The 22,975-nt window shown below is 36.6% G+C and overlaps 2 protein-coding genes across 3 annotated transcripts in view; one reads left to right on the forward strand and one right to left on the reverse strand.

Annotated features, from left to right (window-relative positions):
- Positions 1–22,975, reverse strand: part of ADGRL2 (adhesion G protein-coupled receptor L2) — a 630,223-nt gene that overhangs the window by 173,174 nt on the left and 434,074 nt on the right. Inside the window, exon 1 of one of the 2 annotated variants that reach the window (XM_046010339.1) lies at positions 17,487–17,612. The exons of the other annotated variant lie outside the window; for it this stretch is intronic. The gene's annotated coding sequence lies outside the window, so the exon portion shown is untranslated. Of the gene's footprint in view, positions 1–17,486; positions 17,613–22,975 lie in introns of those variants that run through there. 2 annotated transcript variants of the gene reach the window in all.
- Positions 16,404–22,975, forward strand: part of LOC123954545 — a 194,158-nt gene continuing 187,586 nt past the window's right edge. The window contains exons 1-2 of the mRNA XM_046025858.1: positions 16,404–16,736; positions 17,289–18,240. Of these exons, the coding sequence (XP_045881814.1) occupies positions 16,404–16,736; positions 17,289–18,240 (1,285 nt within the window). The remainder of the gene's footprint in view (positions 16,737–17,288; positions 18,241–22,975) is intronic.

Genomic DNA, 22,975 nt, shown 5'->3' on the forward strand with positions numbered 1-22,975 from the left:
TCTATTTCCTCCATTATTTCCCTGTTCTAGTTCACTGCTTATACCATCTTGAGAATTAGCAATTAAAAAATATAACACATTCTCAATCAAAAATATTAACAGCTTTTTATGGCCCAAATGTAATTAAAGTCTAATTTTTTTTTTTTTTTTTTTTTTTTTTTTTTTTACTGTTCTGGCTGACTTTATTTTTTTTTCCCTTTTTTTTAATTTTTTCAGCGTAACAGTATTCATTCTTTTTGCACAACACCCAGTGCTCCATGCAAAACGTGCCCTCCCCATCACCCACCACCTGTTCCCCCAACCTCCCACCCCTGACCCTTCAAAACCCTCAGGTTGTTTTTCAGAGTCCATAGTCTCTTATGGTTCGCCTCCCCTCCCCAATGTCCATAGCCCGCTCCCCCTCTCCCAATCCCACCTCCCCCCAGCAACCCCCAGTTTGTTTTGTGAGATTAAGAGTCATTTATGGTTTGTCTCCCTCCCAATCCCATCTTGTTTATTAAAGTCTAATTTTAGCGGAGTAGGCTCTTTATAATCATGTCCCAAACTAACACCTAATTTCCATCTCCTTCCATTTTCTGTATGACTCATACCCCACATAAACATTCTCCTGAAGGTACCATATTTCTTCATTTGTTTTCCAGTGCCTTTACCTCTGACCTGTCCACCTTTCAAAAAGCCTGAACCTGCTAAAATTATCCTCTGCCTTCGAGTCTACCTCAATGGAGGCTCTTTTTTCCATACTTCTCATTTTGAATTAACCCCACCCTACACCCCGCAGACTTTACTCTTCATTTTGACATGTCGCTACAGTATGCCTTATATTATAATTATTTGTTGAAATACCTGTTTCTCTCACAAGATTATAAGTGCCTTTTATAGAGCAGTCCTTACACAGCACATTCTTCTAGGCAGGACCTCAATAAATGGCTGTTGTCTCAAAATGAATAAAATTAAAGCCCAGAAGTTGATGGATAACTAGATGAAATGCACTTATAGATAGAACTGTTCTTGTAAAGGATAAAATACAATCAATATTGTAAAACACAGACTTTAAGACCAATTCAAGCAAATGCATACTTTTGGTCTGGCAGTTTTGGCGAACTCAGTAGTAGGAGTTCTCACATTTTTAAAACCACATGTGCTGCCATAATAACCTCTGTGGCATAGCAGGAAACCAAAAATAACATCTTGAAAGTAAAATCCAAAGCATTATAAATACTGTAAACTATTAAAGTAAATCCAAGCCCTCACCTGTCACTTATACACATGCAACATTATCAAGAATGACTGCTCTGCTACAGAAGCATAAGGGACTTTAAGAGAATATACCCACATATGAAATACCAGACTTTTCAAAGAGTAATTGGGTTTGACTTTTATTTTAATTGGACTCTTAAAAAAATTTTATAAAGTAAGAAATCTCTAGTACTGTGCATCTTAATACAACTTAATTTAATCAATATTGGGAGTGAAAAGTAGGATAGGGGCAACAATTTAATCACTCTGTCTGGGTAAAACCCTCTGGCCTTGAGAAAACTATAAACTGCACAAACATAGAAGGGTGACAAAGCCGCCAAAAATTAAGATTTACCTCATCAAATTTACCTTTATGATCTTAGCGGTAGCCTTATAAATGTCCCTATAAATGAAAAGTTGGCTTAAGGAGTTTTAATTAGATGAATACAGTCTTGAATACAATTCCAAAGATGGAAAATCCGCCTTTCACCTAAACAGCAAAATACACCAAATGCACTAAATTTCTGAAATGAAACTCTACAATATTTAGAACTAAGAGCAATTTTCAATTTTTTTAAATTTGTCATATTTACATACATAAACCAAAAACTACTATTCTAGATAATTCAATTCTTTATCTGTTGCATAAAATCAATGAAACTCAAAGTCCATATAAACAAAGCTTACTACTAGAGATAGGGAGCTTTTAATTTGTACTGATTTTTTCATTAAAATATTTTTCAACCTATTTACAAATTTTGCAATAATAAAAGAAACGGACTTAAGTACTACTTTTAAAGCAGTTTCTACACCATCATGACAGGTGATTTCAAAACATTTTAACCTGGATGTTAAACGCTTCAATTTCAAAAACTTTTGATTTTATGTTAAAATGATGTAAAATATTAAAGCTTTAATGAGTACTCAGCATTAAGAAGTCAATTTAATAAGGAATTAATTTTCAAATAGATAAGTGGAGCTTTATAAATTCTGAATGGTATAGTTGTGAATTCTGTCCAAAAGCTAACCTTTATAAGCAGTGTTAATGAAAATCTTAACTATTTAGTCAAAATTATATATTGTTTCCTGGAATCCTTCCTGAGATTTTTAGTTTAACTTTCTAACTACTTGAATTATTCCTCCGTGTTATATATAGTTCCTTATCTAAACACCTACCTTTATATAGGGTTTCTTAGGTTCTAAGAGGAGAAAATTAATAGATACTTAGGTCTTAGATATAATGCAATAATTTTTAAGTTTAGAGAACAGACAGCCTAATCTTCAGCCAAAAATGAGATCAAGACAATGCTGAATCCTTGGCCACCAACATAAATATATATTTGCCTTACTATATTTTGGTTGAAGCAAATAAAAATAAAATATGATGGCAGGCCAATCAAAGACATCATTTCCCACACAAAGCCTTCTTTATAGACAAACATTTTTTTTCTTTTAAAATGATTTTATTGGGGCACCTGGGTGGCTCAATGGGTTAAAGCCTCTGCCTTCAGCTCGGGTCATGATCTCAAGGTCCTGGGATCGAGCCCCACATCAGGCTTTCTGCTCAGCGGACGGCCTGCTTCCTCCTTTCTCTTTCTCTGCCTGCCTCTCTGCCTATTTGTGATCTCTGTCCGTCAAATAAATAAATAAACAAAATCTTTAAAAAATAATAAAATAAAATCATTTTATTCATAACAAATTAAAGAATGGCAAAATATATACATTCTTCAAACTGTCATTTAAGATGCTTCAATAAAAATTTTCATTATTTTCTTTGAGAAAAAAGTACATGGACTGAAGTTTTTATTTTGTAGGTTGAACAACAATAGCAAGTATTAAAATATCACTCATATATCATGACAAAAGATGGATTATCAGAACAAAGATTAAAAGAATATTTTATAGGAGTTAAATAATGCCAAAAATGAAGGTATGTATGTGTATATACACATAAATACACATACACATTCAGTCATATGGAAACAATCTGAAGACCACCACGACATGATTCCACATTAAATAAAAAACTTATACATTAATACTAATCACTAAATTTACACCTTGGTCTTTTTCAGAGGTCAAACAGCATGTTACTTGGGAAGTCAAATGAAAAAAAATGTGATTTAATTTTTTTAAAAAAGAAATGAGACCCTCAGCCATCAATTCAGAAATGAATATCAAATTATTAAGGATGAAAACATTCTATCAGAAGAAATATCAAAAATATTATAAAGCAATACACAAAACACAAAGAAGTGTTAAACATAAAATCATCAGAAAATACCAATTTTACAAATACACAGGAGTTGGTAATTTATTCTTCATAAACAGACAAAATCAATTTAATAAAGTAAGCTAACAAATTACACCTATATTTTAATTTATTTTCAATTAAACATTAACATTGTGGTGATTTAATTGTAACTTTCTTGGTAATGTTCTTGATTTTCTCAGATTTAATAGGCAATACAGAGAATGAGATTATTAGTGAACATAATCTATAAAATTCTCAATATTCTTCAAATACTTAAGCAATGGTTGTACTAAAGGCTATTCGATTTATTATTGTTCTAAAGCATTCTTATTCTAATTTTTAAGAACACTCTTAAGCTATTAAAAATCAAATCTAAATATTTTTTAATCATGTAATATTAATGACTGAATAATAAATGCTTTGAAAAATATCTTTTCTCATGTAATGAAACCAATTATAGGTTTCAGGCTAAAATGTCAAGGGAACTTTGCACTTAACATATCAATAACACAATACAAGAATATTAGTAAAAAAACAACAGCAAAACAAATGGGAGGTGTGAGAGAGTGACTACACTATTAAAATAGGCAAAGTATAAACCTTACGTTTGACCATCAAGTTCATTATAATTTTGTCACCATAATTCGACAAAATATTTTATAAGCACTAATCAACCCAAAATTCCTATAAAGAGGACAAAGAAAAGTGCTTTTAGAGTGTATTCTTAAATACCTTAACATATTGCAGCTGTTATCTGAGTCCCATGTAGCAAAGATCTAAAACAAAGATTTTCCTGAATGTAATTCGAATAATTTCAAAGGTCCAGGTACTTATTTTGCATCTGCCAACAGCTACTACAGGCCAGTAATTACTACTAAGAGATAACAAAGCATCCCTTATGATGCTCTGACAAGTAATAAAATACTGGGCTAAGCTATTTCCTTGAACCTTCAGGCCTCTGATATGAGTAATAACAACTACTTTTCTGCTTCAACTGGTATTTAGTCAAAACAAAAATGCCTTTCAAATCAGTATTCTGATTTAAAGAGCATTGAATATAAACTAATTTTTAAAGAACATTACATAAAACATTATATATGACATAAAAATAAAAATTCAATGAGTAAATGGCTTCCTTAATTATGTCTCAAAAAGATGATTTAAATTTATATTAAAATCATATTTGTATTAAAGTAAGAAAACCAATCAAATATAAGACAAGATTATTCATGAATAGAAAGTATCAATATTTTTATTTTGAATTTCAGTATATCCTTAGGTCTTATGTTTATTCTTATATATAGGTAATGCAATCATGTTTAAATTACTGGAGAAAAAGATGTACTATCTTATAATTGATTCTTTTTAAAAATGAATAGAAATTTGATATTCTAAGATTTTAACATTTTCACTCTTCAGTGCTGCTTTGAATTAGCAATAAATGTGAATGCCATGGAATCATAGTACATAAAATGTACATAATAAAAAGTTGTCTTTTAAACCTTTCAACTTGATTTCAACTTGATGAAATCTATGCTTTTGAAAAATTTAAAAGCAAAAAGGAACTAATATTATTTATCTATGATTATAATTAAAATGAAAGTCTTTAAATTTTAAATTAATTCTGTTAATAAGGCAATATAAAATATATTTTTCCAACAGTTATTAAAACATGGAGATTCATAGTTTTGAATTCCAGACTCTTCCTATAGGTACACATAAATTTTGAATAAATATTATTTAGGAGCTTTTTTACATGTTTTATTAACTTCCATTTAAAATGTTAACCTGTTAAAATATTTGATTTGGTTCAAAGAGAATAAAACATAGCAAGTTTTTTAGTAGAAACTTCCACTTGTATAAGATGTATATTAAAAAAGATTATTTCAAGTAAATATTCATAACATACACTACCCTTATCTCGAGAATTATTCCTCATATTTTATTCTACTCATAATACAGCTTATTTTTTTTTAAAAAGCCAATCGGCTTAAACCAGATGTGGAAACAATTTAATACATACACATTCACTCAACATATATACAAATGGCCAGAAGATATTATATCATAATTAATATTTTTTATTATTCATTCAAGAATATTTGACTTTGTTAAGTTACATAGAATGTCAGTTATTTTAAACTGAAGAGCATTGCCAATTAACTTCCTTGTCATAACATCCCCAGTACAATACCAATAACACTTTTACAATAACTTAATTAACCTGTCAACAAAACAGTTTTTTGCAATGGATTCAAATTTCACTACTTTAAAAAACACTCAGTAGTTAACCTTCAAATTTAAGACAAAACAAGAACTTACCCTAGCTGTGCCTTTCCAATAACCTCACGGAAGTTATGCACTCTGTGACAGTTACTGTTCCTCACGTAACAATTTTCCTGGAATGAATTCTCTAGTAACCCTTACCTCTCTGTGAAGGGAGGTGTGATATTCGAGGGAAAAGGGTAATGAACTGTAATATCAGATTCTATTTTCCAGTGCTGATCATAGTTAGCATCAACAATGATAACAAATCTTTATTAACATATTATTTAAGACAATGAAGTTGGCAGTACAGGATGCCTATCAATAATTCTACCAAAAAGGAGCATTTGTATACCTTTGTAAAAACATACCATCATAATCCTATTGAAGTGTAACTGCTGTTGCTAATATTCTTACCCTGGTATGAAAATGCTCTGCATAAATGTAGCATAGACTTATTAAGATAATACATGACCATGCTGAGAGGTTAATACTTATATAAAAGCCCATGCCAGTACCATAAATCTCTTTATTAGACAACAGTTTCCTTACTCAGAGGGTCATTCTGTATAACAGTAACAATCTGATTTTTCACATTAGTGAAGCTTAGCTAATAAAACAGTAAGTCTACGACAATGAATTTCATTAAGAAACAAGGCCTCTTAAAATACAAAATAAGTATTTTTACTTGTCATATCATGCCTTCGTAAACTAAAGGAAAGAAAATGAACTATTATATCTCTTTTCAAGGATGCATTAAAGGATAAACTTTTTTTTTCCAACAAGCAAATTCTGAAATAACATTTTTATACTAAAATGTAAAAATAAAAGTAAAAAGGTTCATTTTTAGTATAATTTACTATAACATCTTACCCTAAATTTCCTGGCACAATTACGCGTATGATGTGAAAAATTTTGCTAACTGAGAAGAACCAAATGCTCCTAAAAGCTGTTAACACTGATTACCAAAACACCTGATCGGAAAACTCTCAAGTATTTCTGAGTATCTGGCTTGTAATTTCTTAGAAATTTAGCTGACACAGTATTCATAAATATAATTACATTTTTTAATTAAGTACTGCCTATCTTACCTGCATTCGTGTTTTTCCAAGTTACTCAGCAATTTTCTAAACCACTAAATATTAGATATTTGCTGGCAGTTTCCCTGTTTTTAAGTGTCACTGCACTAATCAGTCCGTTATTGCAAGCAAAAGTCATTAATCCAAAGTGATCATTTTTGTTTTTAGAAAAGAGCATATGTAACTCATCTACTTTGATCTATTAATTAAATATAGAAGAATTTAATGTACTATTTATTGTTCAGTGATCACTTTATAATATTTCACATAATCTGGAAAATTTTCTAACAATTCTTAACAATTTCTTAACAATTATTCGATATTTAAACAAGACACATTTCTATTCACCCAGAGTGTTGGCTGATCATAAAAATAGCTAGCATCTCAAAATAAAACTGATTCATTATCTTCATTACCTTTCAAGTTATTTTTACTAATTAAGGAAAGGTGAAAGGCACATTTGTAAACTGTGAATACATGAAATGATAAATACTTGGACACTTAGTATATTAAATTTCACTATTATTTGGCTAATCCCAAATGCCTTATTTTCCTTAGAACAATTTTTCTCAAACAAAATTTAAAAATACATTAAAAAATGCAATTTTCAAAAATGCAATTCCAATTGATATTGCCTTGATTATTTTATCTCATATACAAGCTCCCTCTGCAGGTAATAACAAGGGTTAGCAAAAATATCTGAAACATGTAGGCAGTTGCCTGGTAAAGATGCAGGTCACCATCGTATGAAAATACTATTATCTAGAATCTCCTCCTTACCAATTATCCGATTAAAATAACTGCTTTTGAAAATTTGTGGTTCAACATGATTATTCTTGTCCTCCAGCTTGGTTAAGAATGCGGCTTGAGCAGGCAGAAGATACAAACTTTTCAGTCACCCAAGAGCCATTCTTACAAAGTGTATTTCAAGGAAAAGAAAACATTACCTTGCTTACACAGCACCAGCCTGAAATGATAGACCACCCAAAACAAAGCTGTTCAACCCGTTTATCTGATGCATCTTCTGATCCCAAAGTACACAATCAAAGGTGGTATTTTAGGATCAACTTACGGTGAAAGATAAAAGATGAATTTTAAATAAATGCAGTAACTACCATATTTTCTTATTTTAAAAAATTCTGAAATGTAAACCTGGAAGTATTTACTTTTGAACAATAAATTTATTTTCACTAATTCAATACGAAAAGAAAAACTGATTTGATTTTACCCTTCCATCACATTTTTTTCAGAATCAGTTTTAGATTTGTGTTTGCACACTCTCCTCACCATATTCCTTTCTCCATGTACACACAGATACAAGGTGCATCTCTGACAAGGGTGCAGGGGAATAAAAGTCCAAGTTAAGAAAATTTTCAAAGTCTTGGGGGCAATGTGTTACTAGAAATTATTACTGGGCAATTTGATGTCCCCCTGATTTTTCCCTTCAAACATGTATGCATGTTTGAGGCAAATTTGAGGCATTCCATTTGACTCACCTATAAATGAACTGACGGGCTTAGAAAGTGATTTTTTAAAAACTAAGTTCTTTATTAAACACCTGTAAATTATAAAAGATTTGCTCACTTTCATGCTAAACATACAAAAATATCATACAGAGATACCAGTTAAATTTTTCTACTTAAACAAAGAAAACAAGGTTAAGGGGAAAGGCAACCTGTAATAAGCAGCACTTGCAGTGAGTTTTTCACTTTAGAGAAAAATAAAATTTTGTTTCACTTATATTTTTAAATTTCAGGCTGCAGACCTAGTTTAAAACCAATGATAATATGAAAAGTGACTTCCATGAAGTCTGTGAGTATCACAGCATTCACAGCAGAAAAAACAAAGGTTGGGGAGACATCTCTATTGCTCATCTATACAGCTATCCAGAGGAAGCAACCAATATCCCAATACTATCTTTCTCATGACATTCACAGAACTTTGAAAGGACAGAAACAGTTAAACATCCTTAATAAAAATGAAATGTCTAGACCATGAAATTTTAGTATAATTTTTATCTGTTATGTATGAAATGAAGTATTTCAGAATTAGATCTTTTTTTGAATGTAAGACAAGATACATAAAGTGCTTCAATTCTTCATTTAATACATTAAAGCTTTGTCAAATTCTGTACAAATATGCATAATCACTGGGATACAGATGTATAAACTTACATCACCAAAATTAATGTTTCCTAAGCTGTCTTGGACATTACCCACAGGAAGATGAGGAATTTTAAGAATTAAAACACCATAAGCATCACAAGATTAAGAACACAAAAATGAGTGGAGAAAATATTGTATAAAAACATGTGTTCTGTAAGTTCTAATCAATAACCACAGTAATAACCAGTGAAAAAATGGCTCGCTTTTAAGACAGAGGAATAAAATTTCTGTATGGAAAGTGCCAGTGGAATAAAGAAATAATAATGCCAAATAGAAATACTTCGTCTCAAAGTACAGAAAAGGGAAATAATTTTCGACATGATTTTTTGATGTAAATTGTAGTTGAGAACCGATTAAGTAAATATATCTACATTAAAGAGAAATATATCAACTAAAGACCTTTTCTAAAATTTTGTAATGATTCCCTCATTATATGAAGAACTGCTGTCACTGTATTCTATTTTAAGAATAAATGATTAAAATTAGAGCTTACTTTATAAACAAAACAGAATTCTCTTTTGCTCTCTTTATCGACACTATTTACTGTACTCTACAAAAGAAAGCATTAGTCAAAAGCAAGGTCCCCGAGCCCACCCTTAGCAGCCTAGAACCATTTTCTACAATAATTGGGGTTAGATTATTTTGTCATCTAAATAGAAGGCAACAATCTGTTTGAGGCATGGGCTGATGTAAAGTATCTACATGATGTTGCAAAGCATGGGTAGTACAAGCATTTTGTGATCCAAAAGTAGTAAATACCTTTGAGAACGAAACAGAGATTAACTAAGTCATATCATTTTCAAAATCAGTTTAACAAGTTATATCAATCGTAGATATTTTACATTTTAAACTTACATTTGCAAAAATTTTTAGACAATTAAAGTCATAAATATTGATATATACAAAGGAACAGAATATAAATTCCATGCTTATGTATGTACATGTGTGTATATGTTTATTTGATCAAGAAGGAGCTAAAGAGTATTACCTAATAATTGAAAGAGCAAAACTAACCCTTCCTTCTTTTATGAGGAACTTCATGGTGCATTTTTCACTGCTATAATGGCTAAAGCTTTTATTACTCATCTAGAAATAGATTTATCCGGTTTTGTTCTAACAAAATAACAAGTCTCTGAACTGATCTAGGTCTAAAGTTAACCATCTTTTCCAACTTCTTTCATCTGTCATGGCCAAGAACTAATAGTTCATTTTATCTCTTTCTTTTTTCTAGTATCAGATTTATTAAAACAACAACAAGAACAACAAAAACCCACATATTTTTGAAGTTACTTAATAGATCTTGAACAAAATTAAGTCATTATTTAGGATGTTAACTTCTGCTTAACCTGCCTGCTTTTTAGTATTTCTATTCTTATGAAAATACTGAATTTATCCTTACAAAACGTCTGCCAAAGTTTTTTTTTTTCTTTCTTAGCTTTAAGTAGGCTTCTTTTAAGGCAACTAATTTCAATACTGAAATTCAGAGATTAAGGTGTAATCCCTGTGTGTGAATTTTAATGTTTATAACGTACTCCTCACAGATTGGAAAAATCAATGACAAGACCAACAGGGGCCCGTTTTGCTCAGCATAGGTTTTCTTGTCAGGTAGTGATTAATGCTGTGCTCTGTAGAGGGAGACATTACATCCGGGCTAAAACAGACCTAAATTTTACCCTCAGGCAGAAATCTGATTTAAACATCTCTATTTAAAGTGACATTTGTCCTCCCTTTTCAACTGGTTTCCCCAGAAATTCCAGGAAGTTGACTTCATGACCTAAAAACAGCTGGGTGGCTGTGAGCAGCAGTTGTGGCCTGTTCTTGCACTTCGGTAAATCTGGGTGCCAGAATCAATCAAGGTGGTAATAAAACAGGTGCCCGGCTATCCGCTATGATGAATCCCATGTCACCTTATTGCTACAAGAATTTAAGACTTAAAATTCCTTATAACTCTAGAGTCGGTAGTAAAAATTTCTAAAATATGTTTCTGTTGTTGATAATAACTTAGCTATCTATACTGATGGGCTAGATCTCTTTTGATGCCTAAAATTACATCTGATATTTCACTACATTCATCTGAAATGTCAGCTGATTACAAATACTATGAACCCAGAAAAGCAATTACAAAAAGCAAATCTCTAAAAAAAATTAGAATATGCAAGTGGAAATGGCTTCTTGCACGAAATGTAACAGCTTCCAAAAAATGGAAAACAAAAAGAAAAAAAGTTCACATAGCAGAAGTCACCAAGTAAACGAGATATATGCATATTAAAACAGGCACAATATCCTTATAGTGTGAAACATGGTAGCTTTTGATATTATTAAGCAATTTAGACATTGCTGGCAAGGTCCTACTAACCAAGGTAATCTAATTTCTGTTGCTTTTCAACGTAAATTGATTTTTTTTTTCTTTTAGCCATTCTGGTAATTGAACAAATTTATACAACTGTGATGGGATTTTACTTACCACCACACAATGCATAAAATTCTCTATGAAGACAAACTATATTACTTCATAAAACTGCATTTTTGTTGTAATTAAACAAATTGTATTTAAACTTGCTCTGTGCTTCAAAGCAATCAATAGTGTTTTGCTGTAAGCTGCACTTTACTTGCAGGTGTTAAGCGCTAGGTTCCTTCACTCGATCTACCTATTTAAAAATAATTTTTATTGGCAATACATGGGAGGTTATTTTCTTCTTAAGAGATAACTTTTGAAAAATCATTGCTTAAGAATATATTAGAAAATATCTGCAAATTATTGCTTACATTTAGTCTATCAGATAAGTGATGTTAAAAGACTTTTAAGTATTTTTTTGTTTGATTAAGACCTTTTATGACACAGTGATCCACTTAAAAAAAATACCTACTTATGTCAAAACAGCATTAAGAGATTTTCATTGTTTATAATATGCATATAACAAAATCTATAAAGTCAAAATGCCACACTGACATCCTGAATAAAATTTAGAAATTACAGACCTCCAGTTATATAGTTTCTCCTTTAAAAGTTATTCACACTTAGGTCAAGAAAAATGTCATCATTTCAGGATTCTAATTCCCTAATTCCATTCATTAACTATCTCTATATTAACCCATTTCTTAAGCGTTTTTCTTAAAGCATTAAAAAAAAAAATCACTACTTGACCAATCTTGAGTGGCAAAAAGATTTCAGAGAATAGTCTCAATTTTTCTGATAACATCAAGTCTAATTACAGTAATCGGGGTGATTAAATACTTTTCAACCTTTCAACCTTCAATCAAGAATTATTTGAAGAGATGAATATTTAGGTGGGGCTATAGACTAATTAGTGTTATGTAAGAGAGACGTTAGCTAAGCTATGATTTTAATCTATCTTTAAAATAGAAATGTTTTAAACTTTCTTGAAAATAGTTACAAAACAGTTATCTATTTAGGTAATATGAACTGATATTTAAACAAATTACCTTAAGGACTGATATGACCAAAACATAAATAGGATTTCAAGGCCTTTTCAGGACTAGGAGCTAAAGTTGTTATTTTTAACACTTGATCAAAACCATTAATTTGCAAAAATTTTTAGCTAAGTATTCTTGCAAATAATTTGATGAATCTTTCTTCATAATCATGCACTTTACTTCTAGAATTTCTTAGTTTGAAAATAATTCCACCTTAATTTTACAGGAACCTTTTCCACAGAAAAGCAGAGAGATGTCAAATGTGTACCTCTCCAACACTCAAAATCAGATACAGTGGACATGAAGAAGCAAGGTGTACAGTCTTTGAGACTTTTCGTAAAAATAGCAATCCTCAATTCTTCAATCACTGAATTCTTCAAATTTCCAAGACTGTATTTCATTCCTAATCTAAATACATTTAATCTGAGCTCTTAAATATTAGCAATTGAGAAAGTGGTATGGATTCTTATCAAAACGAGAACAGATTTCTCTCAGGTAAGTATAGTGCGTATAGCCCATACCTAAATTGTAATGTTCTCTTCATCTCATACTACATCTGTCAATAAACTAAGCATGATTTGAGTATTTATACACAAAAGTTAGGTCAAATAAATATTTTGATAGAAAATACAGCAATAACATTTTATTACTATGGTGTACAGATTTCCAGTTACCTCTTGACCTTCCCAACTTCTCAATCTGAGCTCACATATTCCTATAGTACTTAAGACATTAAAATACTATGTCAGATTTTTTGCTAAAACACAAAAAGCTTCAATAATGACCAAATAAAGATATAACATTAAGTAAACCTTGGTTTTAAAGCTCTCTTCTAGCTTATTTTAAGAAAGGAAACGCCCAGAAGCTTGGTGTTAACATTTCTGCTGATTGTGAAAATTGCAGCAATAAAAACTCCAACTGCTTGTCTTAAATTAAGACCTGTAGTACTGCTCCATGTGAGATCCGTATATTTAATATTAGTTTTTACAACATTTGGAAGTTTTGTTGTCTGCTTTGATGTTAGTCCATTAATAGAGCAGAGTCAAAAGCCTTAAAAAATTATATTTATTGGAAATTCTCAAATCAAAACCAGAAGTAATTGTTTTACCTCACGTTACTTAATATTCTGATTCTCCAGCTACCTGGTCCCAGAACTATCTGTATTTCTAAATTCATTTTTTGTTGCCAACACAGAGTAACCCACAATGATTGAAAATGGCAGCTGAAGTGCTTCTACAACACATTAATTTTTCTCTAAGTAGTCCAATTTTGTCATTGAGATGCTGAAAAATCTTTTCACTGCATTTTACACCTTCAGAGATTTGCTGAATTCAGGATCACCATCATATAAAATGAAGAACAATGTTTTCAAGACAATTTTTAGATTATCACTAATAGCTCTAAAGGATAATGTTTTCTTTATAGCACTCTGCATTCAAAGCAGACTAGTTAACAGCAACTTAAGTGCAATAATAGCAATTACATCAATGTGGGCATTTTTACCTCAAAAGTACTTCTTAGATAACCGAAGAGACCAGATAAATAAACTATAATAAAATGATTTCAGGGGAATCATATACAATAGGAATGCCACTAAAAAAAATCTTCTCTTAATCTAAATAAAGTATCTTATTAAACTAAAAACTAAAAATGTTAGGCAATTAATGTAATGATATTTATCCCTCCAAAACTGAGTTAAGTTTCGATATTAGAATAAAACCAAGGAATTCCGAACATTAGTTTATTTAAAACAAAAAAAAAAAGTCCTCTTCTATGAAAGAATATAAGCTCCTGTTCAAAATCAACTAACCATCAAAGGTAAAACTATAAAAAATATAGGTTCCAAAATCTTCTCTGAGGTTTGTTTTCATCTTAAACCTAGGTTTTAGGAAATCTTAAGCTAAATAAATAAAACCAACACTTTCCCAGAAGTTGATGGAAAAAGTTCTCCCTTGACCCATCTGCTTGCCATGAAATGACCCAAATGACCCAAGTACTTGTTCTTGTTTCTCCACTAATGGATATTGAGTTGTTAAAAGAAATTCAAAGGACTTATCTCTCTGCAAATGTAAAAAAAGCACTAACAAATATGCTATAAATACTAGGAAAAATAAACCAAATGTAAGCTGAATTCTCCAGTTTACGGTGTTTAAAAAATACAAAACTTTTGAGACAAAACAATCAATATTCAGAAACAATTACTACTAAATAGAATTCACAATCTATTACCTAGAACCCTTTTTCAAATTTACACCTACAAAAGTTACATTAACAAAGTTCATGCTGAGTTTTTAATATTCAAACCCTCCTTTGATTTCCCCCCTTAATTTAGCAAGTGTATTAAAAATAAGTTTCCTAGGTGTAAAAATGAGTGTCCCTTTATCACAAGATTTCTATTGTTTTATACTCGAATTAAAAGTCTTTCCTACCCATTTTAATAATATAACAAAGTGTAGGACCTAAACAAGTATTAAGTTGGAAGGAAAAGCTTTCTCACTCTCTTCCACTGAAGGGACCCCAAAAGACAGGCAACAGTGACTATCATAAAATAAAAGGTCACCCTTTTTCTAGGAACAAACCATTTATCAATAGAAAATAATTGTCTTGCCATTTGCAAGGGCTCCACAGCAATGGACAATGTTTTTCGCTCACATAATTACAAAACAGTGAAAGTTCAGAAACACAGCCTGAATCCACCTCCCTATTTTTACCCTTTACAATTCTCATTGCCCTTTGGGCCTCTGCTTGGAAGCAAATGGAAGACAGGCTGAAGTTTTCTCAATTGAGCTGAAGCTAAGAAACCTTTGATATGCTAATAGTCCCCTTCAAACGGTAAGAATTCACACTTGCATTAATTCAAACAATTTGTGCAGAATGATGTGAAATGGCACCTCTTTTAGAGGCAAGCAACAAAAGGAGAGAATCGGAATGTCTGAAGGAGCTAAACAACAGAACATTTGTTCTGCAGTATTCTCTCTATGATGCATAAATTTCCTGGAGGGCGGAGGGAGGGACAACAAAAAGTTCCACAACACACCTGAACAGAAGTAGATTTTCTTATATAACGTTTTCCAAATATTATAAACATACTAAATTTAAAGTTACCAAGTTACCTTTAGTTACCTCTTAGGTCAAGAGTCCCATAACAACTTTTCTAAAGTACTAAACACATTACACAAATTATTCTATTTTTTTCTGCTGTGGACGCACATTGCCTCCGTAGTACCCAATCTTTAAGGTTTGCCCAAGATCTAACTTGATTTAGTAAGAGACATCCCGACAGGAAATTATTTACCAAACGGATGTGACTTTTCTTCATTGTGCAACTCTAGTTGAGCAAAGAGCAAACTCGGTGGGGCCCGTTCGTGATACAAACACTGACAGGGAAATGAATGAAACAACAGCGTCCGTTAAATCTACGCCTCTGGAAAGGGGACGAGAGAAGTGCACATACTGTAAAGGTTGCAGAAGAAAATTTAAGAATTGGGGCGGGGGCAGGGATGAGAGTGCCTTAGAACCCGGCCTTTTGTAACGGGAACCATATGGTTGGTGGCTGCGGCTCAGGCGCTCCCAGGCTGCTTGGAGGAGCTGCTTAAGCAGCCTGACACCTTTCAAGAAACAGGAGGAAAACATTTCCTCGGTCTGAATCCGAGACAACACAGTTTGCATCAGGAAGAACGGAATGAGAGGGCCCGGGAAGGGGGGAATGATGAGGGGGGAGGAGTCCGTAAAAGACGAGGAAAGAAGACTCCCCCCACCCCCCAACTACGTTTTTAGAGGACGGAATGAAGAGAAGATAAATATGTAGAGAGGAGATATATATAGAGAGAGAGAGATTGAGAAGAAAAAAAAAAATATATATATATATATATATATGGCATACGTTCCTTAGCCTCCGATCAGCGACACTTTGGGCACAACGTAAAGCTTCCAGCGATTTCCCCTACCCTACGCCCCACAGTTTGGCCAATGAAACAAACTTTACTGATCCCAAGTGAAGGAGTCCTGCAAGCGTGCCTCCCCACTGCTAAGACGCTTTTGTCGCTTCGCCCGCCCTCGCCTCCCTACCGGAGGGGTCGGCTCGCCCCAGCCAATCAAGGAGCCTACACTTGGTTAGCCCGGGGGTCTCGCCTTTCCGCGCGCTCCTCCCACGCCTTTTCCTCCCCGTGGATCCTCACCCGGCACCCCCATCCTACAAACCAGACTTCCCAAGGTTCCCAGCCCCACTGCCACCCCAGGAGCCCACAGCTGGTAACTTCTCCCGCAGGCCCAGCGCGGCCCGCTGCTGCCCTCTCACTGCGGGTCCGGGAGGCTCTCTGCCCTCCCCAGGGCCCGCCCGGTGCCCCGCTCCGCCGCCAGCCCGCCCCGTGGGGCCGCCCCTAATCGTTGCCAACCCCTGCGCCGGCCTGGCCACATCTGGCTGCGCTTTGCTGTCATCCTTGCCACTCCACACCACCTAACCACCGACAAGAAAAAACAACAACCCGCAACAACTCACCCAAGCCCCCACCCCCCCAACTGCCCACTTCCCCTAACTCACTCCCGGAGCCCGGCCTCCCTGCTCCACTTACAGCCCCGGACAGGTCTGCAAAGGGGGGCGGGAGGGGCCCCGCACCCCAAGCAGAGCGGTCCCACGGAGGGCGCGCCTCACATCCCCCTCCCCAGACGGGCTGTAAAAGGGAGAGCGGCACCTTCCGACCCAAGCTTTCAGAAAATCAAAAAACGCTAACCCAATCGTACTCCCCCACGCCCCCTGCAAACAGACTGATGCCTAGAGAGCGTTACAACAGCTCCCCGAGAAAAGGAGAAGCTGGCTGAACCGGACTGGAGTTCTGCGTATCGATTTCTGAGCAGAGGAGGTGGGGGGAGGGGGCGCAGCAAGAGCCAGCGCGGGTTTCTCCCTCGGCCCGGCCGAACATAAACAAACAGGCGAGCCCCAACTCACCCGCGGCTCCCTCCACCTCCAGCTTCCACCCCCGGGCAGGAGGCGTAAAGCAAACAGGTCTCCGAAGCCCGGCACAGAGGCACATTGTTCGCTCCTGCGGATCTTACCTCGGTCTGCGAGCGCGCCCCGGGGGCGGGCCGTCTGGCGCGGGGGCCGCGCGGGGAGAGGAGCAGAGGGCAGCGGCGACCCGGGCCGGTGAGGGCCGAGGCCGGCTGCACGCGGGTCGCCGGCCGCGGAGTCCGCGCCGGAGGCAGCGCCGCGGCTCGCCGGCGGGACACGGCGCCGTTGCTCGGCGCGTCCTCCTGCTCGGCCGCCGCCGCCGCCTCCTCCAGCCAAGCAGCCAGCGCCGGGCGGCTCCTGGGGTTAGGTCAACATTTTCCCGCAGTTTCCCACACGCCGCTTCGGAGAGGGCTCTTTTACACACGCGCGCACACCCCCAGACCTCACGCTCCCTTAGAAAAATCAAAATTTCGGGAATCAGAGCGAAAAGGGTGACGGAGGTAAAAGCCCGACAGAGGTGCGCAGACTTGGGAGTCCCCTCGGAGCGGCGGCCGCGGGAGGGGCGGGCAGACGCCGGTGGCGGGAGGCCAACTCAGTTTGTCAGGCGAAGCCCCTCAGCCCGCGGTCTGCGCCGGCCGGACAGGCATCCCTCGCGCCGACCCTGCGGCCTGGGGCGGGAGGCAGCGGCGGCCCCTCCTCACATTTCGGGGCTCCCGGCCGAGGCTGAGCGGTGGCCGCTGCCCCAAGAAAGGCTGAAGGCGAGGACTCTGGCTCGGGGAAGCTGGGAGGTGCACAGAAGAGCCACGCCACGCACAGCTACGGAGGGGAGATGCCCCCCCAACAATCCCAAGGAATTCTCCGGTAAGCTCCCGATTTCGCTCCGGCACCTCTGCGAGTGTGTGTGTGAGCGGAGAGAGAGTGAGAGGGAGAGAGGGAGAGAGAGAGGGAGAGAGGGAGAGAGATGGGGGAGTGCGAAGTCCTGACACAGACTCTCGGCGAGGTCTGAACTGGAGTCACCTCCAGCCTCCTCCTCCTCCTCCTCCTCCTCCCCAAATCCCCACCTACCCACCTCCCTTCCCGAGTTCGACTAATCATATAAACATATTAGCGTGTACAACGGCAAAGGACAAATCTCTCCCTCCTGATTTTTCCAGCAAGGGGCTCAGGCAAACTCAAAAGAAGATTACAGGCAGCTAAGTACAAAACGTGGAGCAGATAATCTATAACTCATTGCCGCCCAATGGCCATTTTCCACTCCATTTGAGCAGCTGCGGCGGCGGTGCGCCCGAGCAAGGGGGAGGGGAGCGAAAGGGGACACTTACGGGCTCGAGCAGTTCGAGTGGCGGTGGCGGTGGCGGTGGCCGAGCAACCGCCCTAGGACTGGCCGGCCCCGGCTCCGCCGGCGCGGCGGCCGCAGGGCTGTCCGAGCAGCGGCAGCGAGGGATGCGCACACTCGGCCTCGGAACGCGCCCTGGAGGCGGCCTGCGGCGGCTGGCGCCCCTCCTCTGCCTCCCCGTCGGCTCGCCACCCCCTGTTCAGTCCCAGGGCTGCGCATCCAGCCTCCCCCCTCCCACCATCAACACACCCCTTCCACCCCGACCCCCACCCCCAAACTCCACTCACTCCGCGCGAGGTCCTCCGCGCGCTCCTCCAGCGCGCGCTCTCCATCCTGTCCACACACACGCACTTTAAAAACATTTATTTTATTTCTGGAACGGGGTGAAGGGTATTTGGGAGAGCACGGCGGAGTGCGGCGGTCGGGCCTCCGAGGCGGGGCGCAGGAGACTGGCCAGCGACTCGGGTGGAGGGGCCCCTCCCCTCTTCCTTCCAGGCCCAGGAGCTTTCTCCTCGCCTGCACTTCGGCGAGGCGCCCAGGATGCGTCTTTTACCCACCCCGACTCCAGGTTTTCTCTTTTTTCTCCAAGCAGCGAGCCAGAGGCTTCGAAACTTTTAGTTTCCGCAGCCCTCCTTTTGTGTGACTGCTCCGAGGAGAAAAGAACGTCTGTTCGCCGCGGTGGCCTCGGTCCGGCTGTGGCGCGCTGGGGACGCTCCAGGGTTAATGCGTCTTTGATACCTGAGATTTCCGGCGCGCTCGTTAATGAAAAGTTACATTTTTTAAAATTGCGGTGACTTTTTCTTTGTAGTACAGAGACCTCTCCAAACTTTGACTTTATTGACTATATTTCACAAGAGCATTTTGTTTGTTTTTGATTAAAAGCACCAGGATAAGCAAAGGAAGGAAAGGAGACTACAAGGCTCTCTTTACTCGCAAGTGCATTCATCGTGCTGTTAGGTCTGTTTCCCTCATTTCCTTACATTGAAACTGCTTTTGCTCTTGTCCTCTGACCACACTTCCTTGCCACCTCTCTGATGGTAGTGTCAGTAAACAGCCAGGCTGCGCCAGCGATGAACCTGAGCTGAAGAGAGCAGACCACGACGGGACAAGTTACGCTTGAAAAATATTTTAAAGCCAGTTTAAGTGTCCTCTGTATACGAGGAAGGTCAAAACTGGATTTTTTTTTTTTATTACAAAATCTCTAAGCTGAAAGTCCCTAAGTTTTCAGACATTTCTCAATCACTAATACTACTAATGAACGCAACCCTCAATTAAAAGAAGCATGTATGCATTGGTTTTCAAGAAAAACCGATTCATCAAGGTTTAAAACCTTTAGAAAATAGGATGAAACTTGAGCTGCTTTGCTTAGAGAAACTATGCACTTTTTGTTGCTGCGGGTATGTTTGTAGTCATCATACTTCAGGAATCATTTCAAAACAACAATGTTAAAATGTCAACAGCAGACTGTTAAAAGACTTGAAGCTTCTAAGTACCTATCAGTATTTTGTCACAGAGCCAGGCATTTGTAGTACTAAAGTAAATCCAGCTATTGGTCAAGTTTGTTCCCAACTTGTAAAAAATCATAAGTTAAAAGTACACATGTGCAAATAACCAAAACATACTCTTTTGGTAGATCCATTATATTTCTCAAATCAAGAATCCTTGATGATCAGATTTCTTTGTACTTAATGTACTGATGTTTTAATATTCTCACCATTCCAAAAGATAAGAGGAGCCACTCAGAGCATTTGTGCTTTAAACTACATAAACACTCCCACTTGGAATTTCATTGATAAAATAATTCAAATATTATGGATACAGGACACAAGCCTCATCTGAAAAAAAAAAACAAAACACGTATGCAGAGGTGGTATGAAACCTTACTATGTACCTAAGGTTTTTAAATCTGTCAAAATTATACATACAACAGATCTACCTAGGAAAATTAAATCAGGCTTCTTTAGTTAAAAAGAGGTAAAATTATGAGATTCTCAGACCTCAGAGGTTATTTATATCTTGGTCTCTTCTAGAATTTAAAATTGTTTTATTCAAGATTAAACCAAAATATGTCAAATAATAATCTACATTTACTGAAAAATTTTAGCACTTTCCTTTGTTCATCTTTGAAGGTTTTTCACTCATCTGGGCATGATTCACAAGAAGCCCCAATGAGTGCATAGATCAGTCTAATCCTATTTTCTTTTGGGAGGCAAAACCTGGGCTGAAGTTTTTATTTAGTGAGCTTAGTAAGTAATCAATAGAAATTTTTGACTGAATTAAGCAGGCCATATGTTGGCTCATTTACTTATTTATTTAACTCTCAGAAAGAATCTCTGGATGAGCCCACTGTATACATTTCATAGGTCTGACATTCTTTGATGCTCTGGACCTAAGTGAGTCACTCTCCACTATGTTCCTGAAAAGAATTGTCAGAAGTGGGTTAAAACTATAGGGAGTGGAAAATGCGTCATACAAGTTTTTAATTTTAATTCAATAGGATGTGTATTTTATAGAGTTCAAAGCGTTCAAAGCTTTTTTGCAAAGGATATAATAAGCTTGCTATGTTTTTAAAATTACAGCTAAATGTATTCCTTCTCTAGGATGTTTTAAATATTAAAGAATTTTTAATTCTTTCCTTGCACTTTACCCATTATAATGGTTCAACTTTTTCTGTGTCCACAAAAAGGAATTGAAAAGAGCTTTTAATTGCATTGATATATTAAAGATTAAGCTGTTAGCCACAAACCTGCCATTACAAAGGAAACTTTAAATGACACATACACACCAGAAAACATAATTTGCCTGACACTTCATGACAATTCAAAACATAATTTATAACAATACAGGTGTTATGGCAGGGAAAAAAATGAAATGAGAAGCTTAATAATGTCTGCAGATGTTAGCAAGTTAAGGGGAGCTGGAGTATATTATGCATTCCCTAAAATCCAATCAAATTAACTACTCAATCTGTATTGTTATTTAAGTAATGGCAAAATCATTGACTTATTCATAATACTTGCTAATTGTTTTTAAAAATAAATTCTGCAAAGGACAAAGGAAACACCCATTTCCATTTGTTTTATGTTAAATCAACATCTAACCACTCATGGTGATTTCATTCAAAGAAAACAGAAGGTACTCGTTAGCTTATGTGGTTAGAGAGATTGATGGGCTTCAAACATTTTAACCATATATGTTTTTTCCAACTGTAGAAACTCATGTTTTTAATTTAAGCAACTTTAAGAAACTAGATTATCTTATTCTCTGGGTTCACATATTTCTGATACAGAAATTATGCTAATTTTTGAAGCTATTACCATCTAAGCACCTTTGTTTAAAGGAAAGTGATGAGGTACTTGTCAAAATACAAGTATGAATAACAATAGTTTGGGTACCAAATTAAAGAATCTGAAGAAGTAGGAAAATGGGCATTAAAATATTATGATTAGTACAAGCCAGTAGAACAGTAAGTAACTTCTTCACTGCCCTACTCTGCCAAACTCGGATATAGATAAGACGGTTCTAAAAGGGGCTACATGGAGGTGGGCTGGGGTGGAGTGGGGAGATTTGGGACTTGATACCGGTCCAAAAATTCTAAGTTTGAGCTATGCAGCTGTAAAGAACTGTTAAGGAGAGTAGGCTGTATTCATTATGGGGAGTATATTTTTGCCTGTGATGAGAGTGATGTGAGTTCTAAAATAAAACAGACAAGTAAACAAATAACAGGTGAAACTGGTCTGGTTTCTAATACACAAACAGAAATAAAATTCGCTAGATTTCACCCTAAAGTTAACCAGTTTCCATTTCTTCATCATTACTATTCAGTGATGCTTAGTGCTGAAACTAGCTTTCCCTACTCTAGAAAGTAAGTGTTGTAAAGCTCTGGAGCCGATCAAAGCAATGTGTGAATACCAAACTTAACTAGAACTGGTTGAAAGTTGCTAGCTTTGTTTTTCATTTCAGCTTTGCTATGCATGGAGGCTGAGAAGAAATCAAAACTCATTTTCCATGAGAGTAGAAACATATGAAAGCATTTGGCAAAGCCAATAAATTTAACTATTCTCCCAGCTCTCTTCAGGCAGAGTAAATCTTTGTCCAAGAAAGCCAAACTCCATCTAAAATGTAGAGATGCAGTCTCCAAAAGTAATGACATTTAAACAACAGTATACATATGATTATGGTGAACTGTGATTAATGATATTGTTTAGAAGTATATAATCACCACATATATTATTATATACCTATCATTTTTTAATTAAT

This window comes from Meles meles, chromosome 1, assembly GCF_922984935.1.
Source record: "Meles meles chromosome 1, mMelMel3.1 paternal haplotype, whole genome shotgun sequence".
NCBI lineage: Eukaryota > Metazoa > Chordata > Mammalia > Carnivora > Mustelidae > Meles > Meles meles.